The sequence below is a fragment of the Nematolebias whitei genome, chromosome 13, assembly GCF_014905685.2.
Source record: "Nematolebias whitei isolate Nwh7 chromosome 13, NemWhi1, whole genome shotgun sequence".
Lineage (NCBI taxonomy): Eukaryota > Metazoa > Chordata > Actinopteri > Cyprinodontiformes > Rivulidae > Nematolebias > Nematolebias whitei.
The window spans coordinates 48,062,969-48,080,895 of NC_056510.1; the positions used below are offsets into that span (position 1 = coordinate 48,062,969).

General features: G+C 43.0%; 1 protein-coding gene across 1 annotated transcript in view; it reads left to right on the forward strand.

Moving 5' to 3' along the window:
• man1a2 (mannosidase, alpha, class 1A, member 2) overlaps window positions 1-17,927 on the forward strand; it is a gene marked incomplete in the record, with an annotated part of 364,168 nt that overhangs the window by 68,248 nt on the left and 277,993 nt on the right. The window contains 1 exon segment of the mRNA XM_037687118.1: window positions 14,081-14,342. Coding sequence (XP_037543046.1) covers window positions 14,081-14,342 — 262 coding nt within the window.

A 17,927-nucleotide genomic window follows, 5' to 3' on the forward strand; every position in this document is an offset into this window, starting at 1 on the left:
TTGTAGTGAGTCACGTGGGTACGTGTCACTTGTTGTATGACAAATATATGTGGTATATATTTATGCATACTTTTCACGAGTTCTTCATTTTTCTGACTGTGTAATGCCGTGCATTGAATTTAACAGAAATGCGAACGAGAGACGTTATTACCTTTGACCCATCAAATGAATGGAGTCATTTATTTTCAGAATCAAAGTTTAACATCAAACATTTACATTAATTTGGCAAAATATGAAAATAATAACAGACAGTTTCACAAATAATGAACTTCAAATCACTCGGCGGTGATTTGAGGACTTTGCTTCAGATATTTCTAAAAATATCTGTACTGATTTATGAGAGAGAGGTGAGTTTAAGAGGAAATTGAGATTTATCTTACAGAGGAATATGTGAGGGAATTTAATCTGTTTGACCAGAAATTGCACGCTCCCATCAGGTATCTCAGCTTATCCCAGGTACACTTTAGTCGAAGAAGAAACCGTTACCTTGTTGACGATAGATCACCTCAGTAAGAACCTTCAGACTGATATCAGCGTCTCCGTTGAGAACAGCTAAAATCCTTGGAGAGTCGTGCGTGGTTAGCTCAAAACAGAATTATAATCCCAAAACGTCTCTGGATTCTCGGCAACTCTGACTCTTCATTGTCAGCAGCTCTCAGACTCTTTCAGATCTTCTCAGACTCTAACTCCAAAACTCTCCATAACTCTAGTTCTCTGAATTCCCATGAATTCTCTTCAGAACTCCTTGAGAACTAACTGCACTCCATGGAATCTACTGCTCTCCATGGAATCTACTGCACTCCATGGAATCTCTGCACTCTGCCAGAACCGGGAAGTTGTCACATTTTAAATGAGTTTACTTCCGAGTTTACTTCAGAGCTTTCTGATTCGTGGATGGACCAGAAAGAGGAGTGGTTTTGTGACGTAAGATGTTATCTAAGCCAAGGTCAGAGAATGAGATTGTTTTAACAACTGACAGAGAGATTATTGCAGGAGAGCAGACTTCGTGGAGTCAACTCTTGGTAATCTTCTGAAAAAGTTTAAACATGACATCTTTCTCGGTAAACATTTTAGTTGACCGAAAACCAACCTTTCACATACTTACGACTTGACTCATTTCAGACAGAAAATCAAGAAATGCATATTCAGGTGATTTCTTCTTTGAATGAGGAATAAAAATCATTACTTACTGTTTATGTAAAATAAAAATGAGTAGTTCTTTTCAACCTGTAAGCATTGAGTGAAACTAACACAATTTGATTATCAAACATTTGTAAAACAGTAATGATTATAGAGGATTGTCTTTTCTGCTTGATTAATTCAAGAAAGAAAGTCATCAGATGGCTCAGACTTATTCAGATCAATGAAAATAACAGTCTCTGTCCATCTGGTAGATTTGAGGTCATCAGGGTCAGATGAGGGTCAGATCATCAGGTCATCTGGTTCACTACAATATAGTTCAACCCTGGAAGAAAGGCACACACACACTTTATATACATGACATTTGAATGCTTGATAGGAAATATAAAAAGGTATAAAAATATGAAATCCAACACATCCTACCACCTAAGTGCGACCATGTGCCCATTCCAGATCCTATATATGCATGTGTCGTGAGAGTGTTATAAGTGAGTGTCTAGGTTGTATATTAAAATTAGGGCCCAGGACCCCACCAGCCACGGAGATGGATGATTCTCCCCATAGCTCAGTAATGCACCTGAACCCCAAAACCCTGTTTGAGTGATGGTGTGGTGGAGTGGGCGGAGGAGGACGTCGGGATGGGGAGGTGAACTGAGTTGGCAATGCCCCCTCAGGGGACCAGCTCCCCCACTGACCCCAATAGGCACCCCCACTCTCCGAGATCCACCAGGGGAGAGAGGCTCTAACAGAGATACCTAGGAGGAGGTGGCAGCCGCACCACCAGGGATCAAGGCCACGGACCGGCACATAGCCCCCGAGGACCAACCAGAACCAGGGCCAGCAACCCAGACCCATCCCGAAACCGTCCAGACGCCCCAACCCGATTCCCAGCCCAACACCCAGCCCCCCAACCAGAGAGGCTGAAACGAGCTTGGATCATGCCTTTCACTTCAGGAGGATTTTCTGGCACCTCGCTCTGCTATTTGCTGCAAATTATCTGTTTCTGTTTCGGCCTGTTGATTCTGGACCCAGCTTCTGTTTCCCATGGGAGCATCCACCCTTCTTCACTGGGGGGCCGGAGCCCCCCTCAGCCCAACTCAAGCTGCAGTTGGGCCAACTCGTCGGGTTTGTTTGCCCATTTGAACTGTGACGTTTTATGGTCTGAAACTTTTCTGCATCATTCATATTACTGTCACTATTTTCAGTTCTCAGATTATCTGGAGTCACTGAATCTTGTTAATACACCTGAATCTGTCCATCACTGCAACTTTCACTGTTTTTGGGTTCTGAATGATCGCATCTTCATTAATGTTTCTCATGGTTCGATTATGGGGGCAAATTGTCACACTGTTAACTCCTGTAATTACACATCAGTCACAAAAAACTCAAGAAAATGTCTGATAATAATGTTGTTACTGCTCTCAGGGATTCAGCCCAACCCTGGACCCCCCACTAATTACAGCACACCAAATGACTTTAAAAATGCCTCTGGGCTCCATTTTCTGCATGTAAACGCTCGTAGCCTTCTGAAAAAACTGGATGCTTTGAAAATCCTGGTCAGTTCTTCTGGGGCAGATGTTATCTTTATTTATGAATCCTGGCTCAACAAATCTGTAATGAATAATGACGTGGCAATCAATGGATTTAACATCTACCGCTGTGATCGTCATAAAAGGGGGGGTGGAGTCATTATTTACATTAGAGATTCTCTGGTTTCTAGTCTTGTGACTTCCAAAACAATTCCAAACCAGTTTGAAGCCTTATCTGTAAACATCACCTTGAATGGAGGCCAGATTTTAACTGTAGTCTGCTGCTACCGCCCCCCCACAGCTTCACCTGAGGCATTAACTGCCATGAAGGAATTTCTTGGTAATTTAAAATTCAAAGAGATCTTTTTGGCTGGAGATCTCAACATTGATTGGTGTAAGTCGACCCCCCTCTGTGATAAATTCAAGGAATGTTGCTTGACTTTTAATATTACCCAACTTATCAATTCTCCCACTAGATTAAATATAAACCATCCTGAAAATTCCTCCATCTTAGACCTGTTTCTAACTAATATGCCTCACAAATTCCCTGGTACAGGTGTATTCGCTGATCTTTTGAGTGATCACTGTGTGACAGCTGCTTTGAGAGATATTAAACTTCCACCTTCTAAGCCCAGATTAATTCAAAAAAGGGATTTGAAACATTTTTGTGAACAGTCATTCTTCTGGGATCTGTCTCACTTTGACTGGCATCATATTCTGTTAACTGATGACGTGTACTCTGCTTGGAACTATTTCCATAATAATTTCATTTATTTCCTGAACATACATGCTCTTTTTCGTCAGTTCAGAATAAAGGGACGAGACAGCCCCTGGTTTACTCCAGAGCTAGCTGACCTCCTGCATAGGAGAGATCATCTTTGGGCCGCAGCGAGAAAATCTGGCTCAGATACTGATTGGTTGAGTTTTCGACAGATGAGGAATAATTGTACAACTGCTGTCAAAGCAGCAAAACGCAACTATTTCTTATCTCAGACCTCCAAAAATCTAAATGACCCTAACAGATTCTGGAAAACCATCAAATCTCTCTCAGGCACCCCCCAATCATCTGAACTCCCATCACAACTTCTCGTTAACTCTGTTCCTGTGTCAAATAAGCACGAGATCCTGGCACTGTCAGCGGTTGGGCGGGCGCTCTTGGCCGGGTCGTCCTGGTGGGGTTTGGCTCCATCTGGTGGCGGGCTGACTGCGGGTTGTGGGGGTCCTGGCGGCCCTCGGGTGTGTAGGCTGCTGGTACAGCTTCTGACGACCCTTGGGGCTCTGTCCCTCTCTGGTCTGGAGCTCAGCGGGCCTGGCGGTCGGTCCAGATGGAGAGGTGTCTTGGCCTCAATCCCTGGGTGGACCTTGGGGAGCTGGGGGGGGGGGGGGGGGCTGTTGGGTCAGTGGGGGAGCTGACTCCCTGTGGGAGCATTTGCTCTCACAGTTATTTCTCCCCATCCCTCACCATGCACCTCCACCCTCTTCATTTCAATTCCATACATTTAGGGTTGTTTGGGCTCGGGTGTGCTGCAACAATTTTACATCTTTGTTGACCATAGCCACCTGGGACTCAATTTTACTGTACACCCTAGACATTCATTCATAACATCCTCATGACATTCATATATAGGAACTTGAGGTGGGCACATGGCTATGGGTGGTGGGATGACCTTACTCTCACCCCCTGTGCCTGTGCTCACTTACAACGGTTGCATTTAGACACTAGGGTTTGGATAAAAGTTGGGGTGTAGGGGAAACTGGCACAATGCCAGCCTTTGCTCCTTCGTCTTTCCTTTTTAATGGCACTATACAACAACACACATCAACAGCACATCTAGGGGTGGGGGTGTATGTGTCGGGGTCTTATTTTTATTTTTATTTTTTCTCCTCTTCCTACCCACCTAGTTCCCTGACTGCCATTCCGGGGGTGGGGTCCGAGAGAAGGGCAGGCCGTCGGGTGTTGACCAGGACTATGTGGGGGTTCAGGGTCTAGGGGGTTGCCGTGGGCGGTGCTGGCGCTGTGCTCTCCCTGGGGTTGTTTGGACCCCCTGAGCTTGGCTCTTGGGTGCCATGGTTGGCCCGCTGGCCAGGGTGGCTGCCGGGGCCTGGCGGGCGGTCGGCTGGGGGTGCGTGCTTGGTTGTTGGCGGTGTGTGGGGGTGGTCGGTGGCGTGTCCTCTTCATGGTGGGGGGGTGTCCTGTCGGCAGGGTATGGCCTGGGCCGGGTCTGGGGTATTGGCTCTTCTCCGCTCGAGAATGAATGGGTTTACCTCCTGGGTTTGGGCATGGGCTGCCCCCTGTAGAGGGCGGGTACATGTCTTGGACCTGGGGGGTATAGAGTGCGTATCGGGAATAAGAATGAAATGTATCGTTATTGTATGTCTTTGAGTGAGTGAATGTGAGATTGAGGTTGGGATTGTGTGATTGTGTCTGTGTATGAATGGGTATTTGTTAGGCCGAGACTCGGACTGCCCCCTCTTTGATACAACTGGGGTGCTTGGCATCGCGCCCCTATCGCGCGGCCCCCTGGTGGGGTGTGCCCTTGCCTGCCGGCGCGCTTGGGGCCCTTGGTATTGGGGGCTGGGCGCTTGGGCGTGTGTCGGCTCGGCCTGGTGTCTGCCTGGTGGGGCTCAGGTCCTCTGGCCCTGTCGGGCCTTGGCCTGGGTGGTGTGAGTCCTCGGTGCCCGGGCCTCGGTGCCTGGACCTGGACCTACATCGGTGCGGCGGGTGCCGACAGAGGCCTATGAGTTTGTCGCTGTTGGCCCCGGGGGGTCACTGTATGTGGTTGCTGGTGGGGATCTTCCGGTTCTCCCCTGTGGTCCGTTCTGGGGGGTGGGTGAGTGGTTCGTCCTGTGTGGGTGGCTCTGGGGGCTCCGCGGTCGGGGTCCCTCCTGGGGTCTTGGGCTCTGGTCCCCCCTTTTTCGTCTGCCTCTGGTCTTGGGGGTCGGGTCTCTGCTGCTTCACAGTTACTAATAAATGTTCTATTAGAGAAGCCTTATACACTTATACATGCTCACAACCACACACAAATAGAAGCAGGGATGCATATGTAGGCTTTAAATGTAGATATATAGATATGTATGTGAGTGTATATTCATGTGTATGTATGTATGTATGTATATAGGCGTAGGTATGGGTATATATATTTATGGAAACTTACTGCAAAGCCATGAATATTTTAAGCTCTTTATACATATGTATTTTGTTGCTGTGTTTTGTCATGTTCTTTGCAGGTGAACAGACAGTGGCCGGGTGTTTTGACGTGTGCTCTCTTTGTGTATATTTCTTATATTTTGGAGTCTTACTTTGTCTTTTCTTTCTTTCTATTCTATATAAAAAAAAAAAAATAATAAATAAATAAATAAACAACAACACCTACACTAGATAGTCACTATAATAAATATTTCATAATAATGGTGTGGAGAGGATGGCTGTAAGGGGAGAAGGGAGGCCATCACAAAAAAAAAAAAAAGAATCTGTTGGACACCGGGCAGTGTCCAATGCTGACATCTACATTTGTCTTTGAATCTAGCTGTTTTTTGTTTTGTTACCTTTTCCTTTTAGCCATCCTGTTTGTTAAAACAAACAAACAAAAAAAACTGTAGTATGCTTTTTTTATAACTGTTTATTGTTGTTGCTGTTGTCCATTGTTGTCATCTTTCTTTGTTGAAATCAGGTCTCTCTTGTAAATGAGTCCTCGAGGCTCAATGGTATTTACCTGTATAAATAAAGGTTGATTGATCATTGAGATGGGTTTCCTGTAAAAACACTATTTGGGTCCTGTCCTTCTTTATGCTGTGCAGGATAGCTTTCCTTTTAATTGCTTTATTAGACCCTTTTACATTCCGTGTGCAAACCCTGATGCTCATCTTCAGAATGTATCAGTATGTTACTTTATGCTGTTTTTACAAAGATAAAAGTGATAAATACAAAATTAAAGTGATACATGCCTGTCTTGTTATTTATTTTGTGCTGATGAACAAACAAAAAAGTTGAACACACAGCTTGGAACAACGTCTAACAAAGAAAAAATAAACCTAACAAACTACATAAGATAATAACGATCTTGCCATACCCTGATTCAAAGGTACAGCAGGTGCGGGCCTGATGAAAAACGACAAACAAGTTAAAATAAAAATAAAAAACAGTTAAATCTGGTCCTCTGGACTTTCAAAAAACAAAACAAAATAAACAAACGAAAAAAGTAGAAACGTTTCATCTTTCATCCGAAAGACTTCTTCAGTCTGAGGTGCCGTATTCAGCCCAGTCTTATAAATACTGAGACGTTTATCTTCTAAACACAACATCCCAGTGGCTTTTAAACCCCAAAATACATTAAAGACTGGTTCATCCCAAAGATCCAGTCCCCTGGCACAAACAGAGTAATATTGTGTATGTTGTTCAGTGTCAGGAGGGCTGTGATCAGTCTTACATCAGGGAAACTAAACAGCCACTGGCCAAAAGGATGGACCAGCACAGAAGATCAACATTATCAGGCCAGGACTCTGAGGTCTACACTCATCTCCAGGCCAGAGGTCACTCTTTTAGGGATGAAGATGTTCACATCCTGGATAAAGAGGAACGATGGTTTGAGAGAGGAGTAAAGGATGCCATCTTTGTGAAAAGAAATCGTCCATCATTAAACAGGGGTGGAGGCCTCCGGGTTCAACTGTCCCCCTCTTACAATGCTGTTATTGCTAGTATCACTCAGCCTCCTGTGAATAGTAAACAACCATCAGGTGCTAATGATCCATTGTTAGGCTGATGGTCCTTCTTGATCATGTGAGCAGCTGGTTTTGGTTGTCAGCAGCAAACTGGTTGATCCACTCTGAGAAGGTGCTATTTAAGAGACTGAGCTGAATACAGCTCCTCAGATTGAGGAAGTCTTTCGAATGAAAGACGAAACGTTTCTGCCTTTTTTGTTTGTTTGTTTGTTTGTTTTGTTTTTTGAATGTCCAGAGGACCAGATTTAACTTTTTTAGAATTTTCTACCTGGATTATTGAGCATGTATCAGGTTAAAAGAAAAAGTTAGGCTCCCTGCCCTCTCTGTGTCTGAGTATAACCACCGTGGATGTAAATATTCAGGATATAATGAAATTGTGTTATCTCAAAGTACCATTCTCATTAATATATGTACATATCAGCATAAACGGAGTTTGTTTTAAAGTTATGAGTAGTGTCATCAAGGTACCAATCTTGAGTTTACCGCATATCACTGTTCAGTGTGTTGCCTTAATACCATTCATACACTCCAGGACGTACCGCAGTCCAGGACGTGGCAGGATCCATTTGAAGTCATTTATGTAGTGCCTTAATAAAGTCGTTAATTTCTTTCATGTCAGAAAGAGATATGTTCATCCTGTTCTCATTGAAGATTTTAATCACCACCAGGAACACAAATGCATATTTCACTCGGGCTTCACGCAGCTGTCACCGAGCATCTGAGGACTCCTGCCTCTTTCTAACGACTTCTGCAGAAAAATCTTGATGGAAGGAAATCCTACCATCTTCTACTTGGATTGCTCCTTTATTCTCTTGTTTATCGGAGTCATTGTGTAATCTCACCAGGACTGCTCGCAGGTCATCTCTGCCATTGCACACTGCCGGAGGTCCCAGGCGGTGTGCTCTTTCAATTATTATCCGTGTCTGTTGCAGTCCCAGGACTTTTCGGATCCAACCCTCAAAGAAAGACACTGGCTCTCTGCCTTTGATACCTTCTTTCAGTCCTGTAATCTTGATATTCTGGCGTCTGTTTTGATTTTCAAAACTGTCCAGCCTTTCCGGTGTCTTTTTAAAATTTTTCTCCATAATATCCAGTCTGGGTGCGCTTCTTATTGCTGCATCCTCCAAATCAGAAATGTGCTGTTCAGTGGAAGTTGTTCCCTGCGCCATATTGTCAGTTTTTTCTGAGAGCTCACTTACTGGTTTACTAATGGTGGCAACTATTTTTTTATTCAGCATTTCTTCAATATTCTTGGTAATTCGTTCCATTGTGTCTTCTTTAGTTTCTTCCACGTTGCTCACTATGCTCCCCTACTCCATGTAGTCGACCTGGTCGTCCTGATCAGCCACAGACATGCCAACATTTGCATAGACTTTTCGACCGCCTTTCTTCTTTTTGCCCAGTGCAGCAGGTACAAAGAAGTTATCCAAAGACATGTCGAATTTGATCACAGCTATTTTTCACTTCACACAGTACATTTTTATCTCAAATAATAGTTTTATCTCGACCCAGAGAGGAGACGAAAAGTAAGCGTGTAATCAGCAGCGTGCAGCACTTGATCTCAGCTGTCAGTCTTTTAAGTGAGAGGAGAAAGGCGATTAATCGTCAGCGTTGTGGGTTGGAACAGATCTGGCACATGCATCTTTGCAGCTACCTAATGGCAGCTGCAGGGGGAAGGCACAGCAAGGCACTAAACACGTGTTCAGTAAACTTGCTGTGGAACGCAAAAGTTACTCACCATTATGGAGAGTTACTGTAAATCAAGGCTATAGTACAGAATCCAAGTTTTTAGTTGACATATAATGGATGCATTCTGCTTCCTTTCTGTGTTGACCACAGCAATCCTATGTTCTCTTCATTTTTTAAATCTAGAAAATTAAAGCAGGAGTTAAATGAATATTTCCAGTTTTTCTTATGTCAAGAACCTCTGTACAGAATAGTTTTGCCCCCTGGCACCTTTGTTTCAGCACCTCATTGTTTTTTTTTTTGTTACTGATCTAACTCCTTATGGGATCACCTCAGGAGCTCGGACCTCCACACAGAACTGCACATGATGTTACATTGTCACTGTGACTCTGCCAGCCTTCCCATGTTCATCTACACCAGGGAGGCCAAACTCACTTACAAAAGGGACCAAAATTAAACCCTTTTTCAAACTAAGGCCCAGTTTCAGAATCTACATGAACTCAAGTTACATACCCCAAATCTTGTCTTGGTCACAGGTTCCTCAACAAGTGTTTGATTGATCTCATTGGATGTTCTCTGTTGCACTTTTGACATCATAATCAAACATTACTGAAAAAATTCAAGTGAAAAATGTATTTCACGTTTAACGTATCATCTTGGGGGCCAGATAAGATGTCAACGAGGGCCTCATTTGGCCCCCGGGCTTTGAGTTTGACTTATGTGAACTACACTGTCCTATTTCTTGGAGCTGATGTACAGTACCTACAGATTAACTGCGCAGAGGTTAGGTGTTCCACAAAATATGTGGCTTGTTTCTTTTTTATAATGATCAGGAGTAGACATCGGGTAAACATTTCAGTTTGGTTTGTTACATCTGTTTGTAGCCTGAAGAAAAGAGAAAAGAAAAGAAACTGTCCAGATGACCTGACTGAAAAATGTTGGATTGTATACCTGGATTACTGTTCTATGAAATTATCTTAAACAAAGTACAGGTTCGGGGGATGATCGGAGCAATGAATAAACACTCACAGGCTGTTTCTGCTAGAACAATAAGTGTAATTTTATTAAACCACCACAGATACAGCGAAGCAAAGCACAAGTACATTCAGTACAAATCAAACATTGATGTAAAAGCCCCTCACCGTGACACCAGACTGGTAAGCCGTTTCAGTCCGAGTAGAAAGATAACATCAATTGGCTGGGTATCGGATCAGGATCCACAGCAGACTTCAACTCTTATTCTGAGTGTTACACTTTAATACTCTCTGCATTACGTGGGAACATCTCCCAGTAAACAAAACATGCCCACCTGGACTTAAAGTCTGTGAAAACCCTCGAGATGGCGTGAAAGCGTGAGAAGCTTAAAAACCTCTAGATAGCGCGAGAGCGTGAGAACCTCGAGATAACGTGCGGGAGGGGGGGCAAGCCTCCCCCCTCAGGCCTGTAGTGAACTAGGCCTGAGGTCAAATCTTGACCTTAAGGACCTTATGGGACAGAAACTGTCATTTCATTGATGTGAATCCAGAAATACAGGTTGACCCATCCTGAGACTTTCTTTCTTGAATTAATCAAGTGAAAGAGACTACTTTCGATTATCATTACTATTTTACAAATGTTTGATAATCAAATTGTGTTAGTTCAAACAAAGTTTAAATGTTGAAGTGAACTACTCATTTTTAAATCAACTGTGAAACAGTAATAACGATTTTTAATCCTCATTCAAAGTGGAAATCAAGTTGGAATATGTTACAGAGTAATGATTCAATTTCTTGATCGTCTGTTTGAAATGAGCAAGTTGTGTAAGTTGGTCAAAGTTCAAGTTTCGGTCAACTGCAAGTTTACTGAAAAAGAAATGTCATGTTTAACTTTTACAGCAAGATACTAGAGAAGTGACTCCACGAAGTCTGAGTTCTTCATAATATCTTTTGTCTGTTCTTAAACAATCTAAATCTTTTTCCTTGACTTTTTAATAACACCTTACATCACAAAACACACCTCTGTTTTGGTCCATCGACCAATCAGAAACTCCCAAATGAACCGGAAATAGAGCTCTTTAAATGTTGGTACTTCCTAGTTCAACCCAGTTGGAGTCGGGTGGAGAGTTTGCAGCTCCAGTCGTTTGGGAAACAGGAAAATCCCGATATGATCCAGAGCTCTTCCGAGTATTGGGGATTATGACATCTTCCACCTCTGAGTGGAACTCTGACGGACTCCACTCATGTGAAGTCCACTCGTGAGGTGAACTGTTGTTGACGAAGTCCCGCCACCACTCCGGACGGTTCTCTGAGAGAACCAAAGAGACCGTCTTATGACAAGCAGAACTGGTTTGTTCCACTTTGGAGTAAGCCGTTGGGGGAAGAATCAGTTTTGTTGTGTGTTTCCTTGATTGATGAAGCCTTCCGGACCAAAGGTGAAACGTTTCAGCACAAAAAAAAAAGAAACTGTCCAGATGACCTGACTGAAAAATGTTGGATTGTATACCTGGATTATTGAGCATGGACTTTGTTGTTTGTAGCCTGGTTTCAGCATCATGCTGGTGAAGATTCTCAATCATCCAGGACATGATAAATTCAGAAAATGTTCAATATAAGAACAACTGGACTTTATTTGTAACAGAAGACATTTCGCTCCTCATCCGAGGAGCTTTCTCAATTCAAAGAGCAGAGAGTGAGCGGTTCAGGTTCAGAGGCTGAGATAAGATACACATACATATGTAGATTTGACAATTCACAATGGAGCGGCTGTGGCTGAGTGGTTAGAGCAGTCGTCCGCCAATGCAAGAGTTGGGGGTTCGAATCCACCAGCAGTCACATGCTGAAGTGTCCATGGCCAAGACAGTGAACCCCTCATTGCCTCTGATGTGTGTCCCATCAGTGTATGAATGTGAACTAAAGCACTGATTAGTCTCTTTAGAATGATTTGTTCAATTAGCTTTGTAGAGATCTAGTAGAGTGCTGTATGAATGGGTAAATGAGGCACAAATTGTAGTGTAAAGCTATTTGAGTATCTTGATTAGATAGAAAGGCGCTATATAAGTACAGTCCATTTACCATTTACACCTCAACACCTTAACAGTAGGGGTTTCTTAAGGTCTTAAGTTGCATTATAGGTTTTTGAAAGTGGAAATCTGAGGCCTCCTCCTGTTAAGAGATGTTTTTTTTTTCCGCTTTTTGCATAAATTGTTTCCTTCATGGATGACACCTGGGTCAAAATCCAAGCTAAGGAAATAGAAGCGTTCACCAGACACATCAACGTGGTCGATAACAACATCAAGTTCACCAGAGAGGACGCAAACGACAACAAGCTGCCTTTTTTGGACTGTTTGGTTCAAATGGAAAGAGAGGACAGCCTCAACATTAATGTTTCAGAAAACCAACCCACACAGACCAGTATCTTTTTATTTGACTCTCACCATCCACTGGAACACAAACTCTCTGTAATCAGAACTTTACAGCATCGGGCCGAACGCATCCCCACGAAGACAGAAGGGAAGGAAAAGGAACAGAAACACATCCAAGAAGCTCTCCAAACATGTGGATATCCTAACTGGGCTTTTGTTAAGTCAGCGAGGAAATCTACAAAACACACTAATAAACAGAAAAAGGAGAACAACAGATGGAAAAACATTGTCATCCCTTATATTGCTGGATTATCAGAGAAATTCAGAAGGATTTTCAACAAACACAACATCCCAGTACATTTCAAACCCAGCAGGACTCTCAGACAGAGGCTGGTCCACCCTAAGGACAAAACACCCATACACAGACAGAGTGGTGTAGTGTATGTGGTCCAGTGTAGCGAGGACTGTCCAGACCTCTACATTGGAGAAACTAAATAGCCTCTTCACAGACGCATGGCTCAACACAGGAGAGCCACCTCCTCTGGACAAGATTCAGCTGTTCACCTCCACCTCACAGATAAGGGACACTCTTTTGAGGACCAGAATGTGCACATTTTGGACCGAGAACACAGATGGTTTGAGAGGGGGGTGAAGGAAGCAATTTATGTTTAAAGATAAAAGCCATCTCTTAACAGAGGAGGAGGCCTCAGATTTCCACTTTCAAAAACATATAATGCCACTTTAAAACAGATTCCCAGCTGGTTTTCACACTTGATGGGAACAGAGGGGCCTCATCTGTGAATTAGAGGAACAAAGACCTTAAGAAACTCCTACTGTTAAGGTGTGAGGTGTTATTTTGTCACTCTACATATGTGTGTGTATCTTATCTCAGCTTTATAACCTGAATCCCTCACTCACTGCTCTTGAATTGAGAAAGCTCCTCGGATGAGGAGTGAAATTTCTTCTGTTACAAATAAAGTCTAGATGTTTTTGTATTGAACATTTTTTGAATGGTGTCAGCATCCCTCTAAGAACTTGAGTAGACCTAACTTCACACAGCCATTTACAAAATGTCTATTTGTCATTTATGCTTTAGGAAAACTTTAGGAAAAGATTCAACAAAAAAGTATTATTCTAAATCTGTTGTTCTCTAAAGGTTGTGTGGTTGGGACCAGATGATGTCATAAGCATGTTTTAAAATAGTCTTTTAATGAAAAAATTAATTAAATTTGGACAAACTCATTTGACTATTTAATTATCAGCCTGTGACAAAAAAAACACTTACGTTAGAATGGATGTAATGGTTTATTTAAATTACTCCCAAAGTCTAATTTATTCCCATAAATTCCCAAGGAAAGTTTCCCATTTAGAATATTTCCTGAATTTCCCAGCTTAGTTTTCCATGGAAATTAAGTATTTGTAAAGTTTCCAGATGTTTATCGAAAATGTTCTGCACCTTTGCAACCCTAGTTGCGAATTTTTATTAATTTTTTTTCCAGGCAGATGTACACAAACATGGAAAATATAAACATAAATACAGAATTAACACTGGATAAATTTAGGGTTTTAAAGTAGCTGCTTTTTCGAGCATTCAGTATTTCTGCTTTTCATGGGTCAGTCTTATAAGCTGATGCTAATTAGCTGGGTTATCTACATTGTCTTGTAGGGAGGAAGAGGAAAGCCTACGTGACAAGATTCGAGCAGACCACGAGCGAGCCCTGCAGGAGGCAAAGGAGAAACTGCGGAAGTCTCGTGAGGAGCTGCAGGCTGAGATTCAGACGGAGAAGACTAAAGTGATGGAGGACTTAAAGAAGCAAGATATGGGGCCTAAACCCTTACCACCTGTTCCCATGCCCAAGGTGGTGGGTGTCAGTGATGGGGAGCCACCAGAGCTCGATGTTAAAGAGAAACGGGACAAGATCAGAGAGGTAAGACTCCCTCTGAGCTTTCATTTACAAATTCAGATACAGATCTTTGGGTTCAATGGGCTATATGCCACGGACTTCTTTTTTAGCACTTCCGCCACATTGATCACTTCCGGTGCGCAGGCAACATGGCGTTAAGCAATTACGTTTTTCACTCAGACAAAAAAAAAGATCTCAACAAAACATGTTCATATTAATGTCCCAGCAAAATAATAATCACAGAAATCATTGTTTCAACAAGGTGTTGTGCAACTCTGTTTTGGTTTGGTTAACAACAAACAAACACAGCCGACTCGCTGACAGATCAGTAGCAGAGCAGGTGTTCAAATTAGCTAATCAACCACCGTGTGTTCAGGCGACCACTTATTAATAATTACACAAATAACATCAAGCCTGAAAACAAAATGGTAACGGACTGAATGTTCTGTTTTTAACGTTGTCTCTGCTCTGCCGGCGTCTGTCGGCGTGCTGAGCTGTCGGTCGGTTGCCACAGCAACAGGTGCGCTGTAGTGTAGAGCTGACAGAAAGTAAACAAATGGGAGTGGTTTTGACTTGTTCACCTGTTCCACATTATTTTACCTTTTTTTAATTTTATTATTTTAATTTACCCTTTATTTATCCAGGTAGTCTCATTGAGCCACGAAAACTCATTTTCAAGAGAGACCTGTTTAGGGAGCAGATGGGGTTAAGGGCCTTGCTCATGGGCCCAGGGTGGGGCGAATGAGGGTGGGGGCAGGTGTGGGTGCTTCACCTACCCCACCCACATTTTTGATGTTGTCGGTACCGGGGCTTGAACCGGCGATCTTCCGATCACAGGCCCACCTTCTCTAACCTCTGCGTCACCACTCCCCCGTTTATTCATTTTAGTTATTTTACCTTTGTTGTGCACACTGCAGCTGCTGTAATTTCTGAAAGGTCAGTAAACGAAAAAAATCTGAGTAATTACCTCGTTGGTTTGTGAGTATACGTCACGATATTCACAACAAACATCATCAACGGTGCTGCTGCTGTTAGGCGTTTTGTTTTGTACTACAAGTGCTTAGTGTATTTTTAGTTAATGTTTTTCTTAGTTCATATCTTAGATGTATGTAAACAACTGCCCATCCCAGTTTCCCACGCCAGCTTTGAGCTGAGTGTCTTTGAACTCGGACATTCACCTTCAACGTTATTTGCACTCGTCTACCGCCCACCTCGGTCTAAGGATTTCATAAATGAGTTTTCTGACTTCTTGGCTGAAATCACATCAAAATATGAGCATGTTTTCATTATTGGTGACTTTAATTTGCACGTGTGCTGTCCTGAGAAGCCCTTGGTTAAGGACTTTTTAGATTTATTGGACTCATTTAATTTAACTCAGCATGTAAACGGTCCCACCCAAGAGTGTGGACATACACTGGACCTTGTTTTAACTCATGATGTGACTGTTAATAATCTTGTTATTAGTGATGATGTTTTTTCAGACCACATGCCAGTCCGGTTTGAGTTCACCCTCCCCCATCTAACTCCTAAGTCGTGCATTCCTGCACGTCGCACTCGGACCATTAACCACTTCACTGCCGCACATTTCACAGATGTTTATAACACTGAAATGATCATTCAGCCCCCAGTGTTTCTCACCACCACTGAGGAGCTGACATCCCAGTTCAACTCTGTCTGCTTAAAGACTCTGGATCATGTTGCACCTGTTAAAACCGAAAAATCAAAACTCAGAGCAGAACCTTGGCTGAGTGACGTCACCAAGGCCACTAGGTAGCAATGTAGGAGGGCGGAACGAAAGTGGAGGAAAGACAGGCTGCAGGTCTCTTTCCAGATACTTAAAGAGAGTTGGCGCCGTTATCAGAAAACAGTAAAAGCTGCTAAATCAAAATTCTTCTCTGATATATTTAAGAGACTGAGCTGAATACAGCTCCTCAGACTGAGGAAGTCTCTCGGATGAGAGACGAAACGTTTCTACATTTTTTTGTTGATTTGCTTTTTTTTTTTGTTTTGTTTTTTTTTTGAATGTCCAGAGGACCAGATTTAACTTTTTTAGATTTTTCTACCTGGATTATTGAGCATACATCAGGATATTTTGAACCACTTTGGCCAGGATTGCCTCAAACTAGTTAGAGAGTTTGAGAAAACAGCAAGGAAGAGGGCAGACTACAGGAACCACTTGCGATTCAACCTCAGATGTCGACAAAGCGGCATCATTCCCAAGAGCCTGGAACTAAAATCATCGGTCAGCGGGCACCGGGCAAGCAAGATCCTTCAGAAGGCACAGACCCAGCTGCTGAATGAACGGGTGAGACAGACCAATTTTACTATTGAGGCCTTGAAGGCCAAAGAAGAGCACATTAAACAGAAACTAACAACGTGTCTAGATCAGACCACACTTCAGCAAGTGTTGGACTGTACAGATCAGGCACGCTTAGCACAGCATGTCAAGTCCAAGACTCGACAACAAAATAAGTTTAACTTACTAATAACTCATCAACACCATCACTATTCCAATAACAACACATTCAGTGTAGGACAACACTCCAGTAGTCAATTACATGCCAGGGAGACAGAAAAGTGGGTGAAGAATTTATCTGACAGACAGCTCACCCAGCCTGAGACAGAGATTCTTGCCAGGGGACTGAACTTTGCGGTTGCACCAAAGACAATTCCTCTGGTGGAGATGATCACAGCAACAGAATCAGCCATCCGCAACAACAAAATGAAAGAGGGTGAAGCAGAACAGCTCAGAATCAAAGTTTCATCCTGCCTCAGCAATGCCAAACCACCACCTTCCAACATCAGTAGAGAGGAGAGGGATGCACTCACCACTCTTAGCAAGGACAAAAACATCATCATTCTCCCAGCAGACAAAGGAAGGTGCACAGTGATTTTGAACCAGAAAGACAATCATGAGAAAGTTATGACACTCCTTAGAGACTTAACCACTTATGAACCTCTGAAAAGAGATCCAGGAAGTGGTTACAAGAAGAAGTTAATAGATTGCCTGAAAAATTTGGAGCAGGACAAGGCTATTGACCGTATTCTGTACCACAGACTGTACCCAGGGGAGGCCACACCTAGTCTGTATGGTTTACCTAAAATCCACAAACAAGGTGTACCTTTAAGACCTATTGTTAGCATGATTAACTCTGTCACTTACAATGTTTCCAAATATCTGGCGTCTGTACTCATCCCTTTAGTTGGCAGCTCAGAACACCACATACAGAACACCATGGACTTTGTGGATAAGGTGAGGGATGTCATCATGGAGACTGATGAAACAATGGTCTCTTTTGATGTCACATCACTCTTTACGTGCATTCCTGTTGATGATGCAGTAGAGGTGGTCAGTTTAAAATTAAAATCAGACACCACTCTGAGCAGCAGGACCACGCTTTCCACAGAACAACTGTGTCAACTCTTGAAACTGTGCCTGCAGTCAACCTACTTCACATATGGGGAGCAATATTATAGGCAGAAACATGGGTGTGCTATGGGGTCTCCAGTTTCTCCTATTGTTGCCAACCTGTACATGGAGGAGGTAGAAAAGAGAGCCTTGACGTCCTTTTCAGGGACACCACCAAGTCATTGGTTCAGGTATGTTGA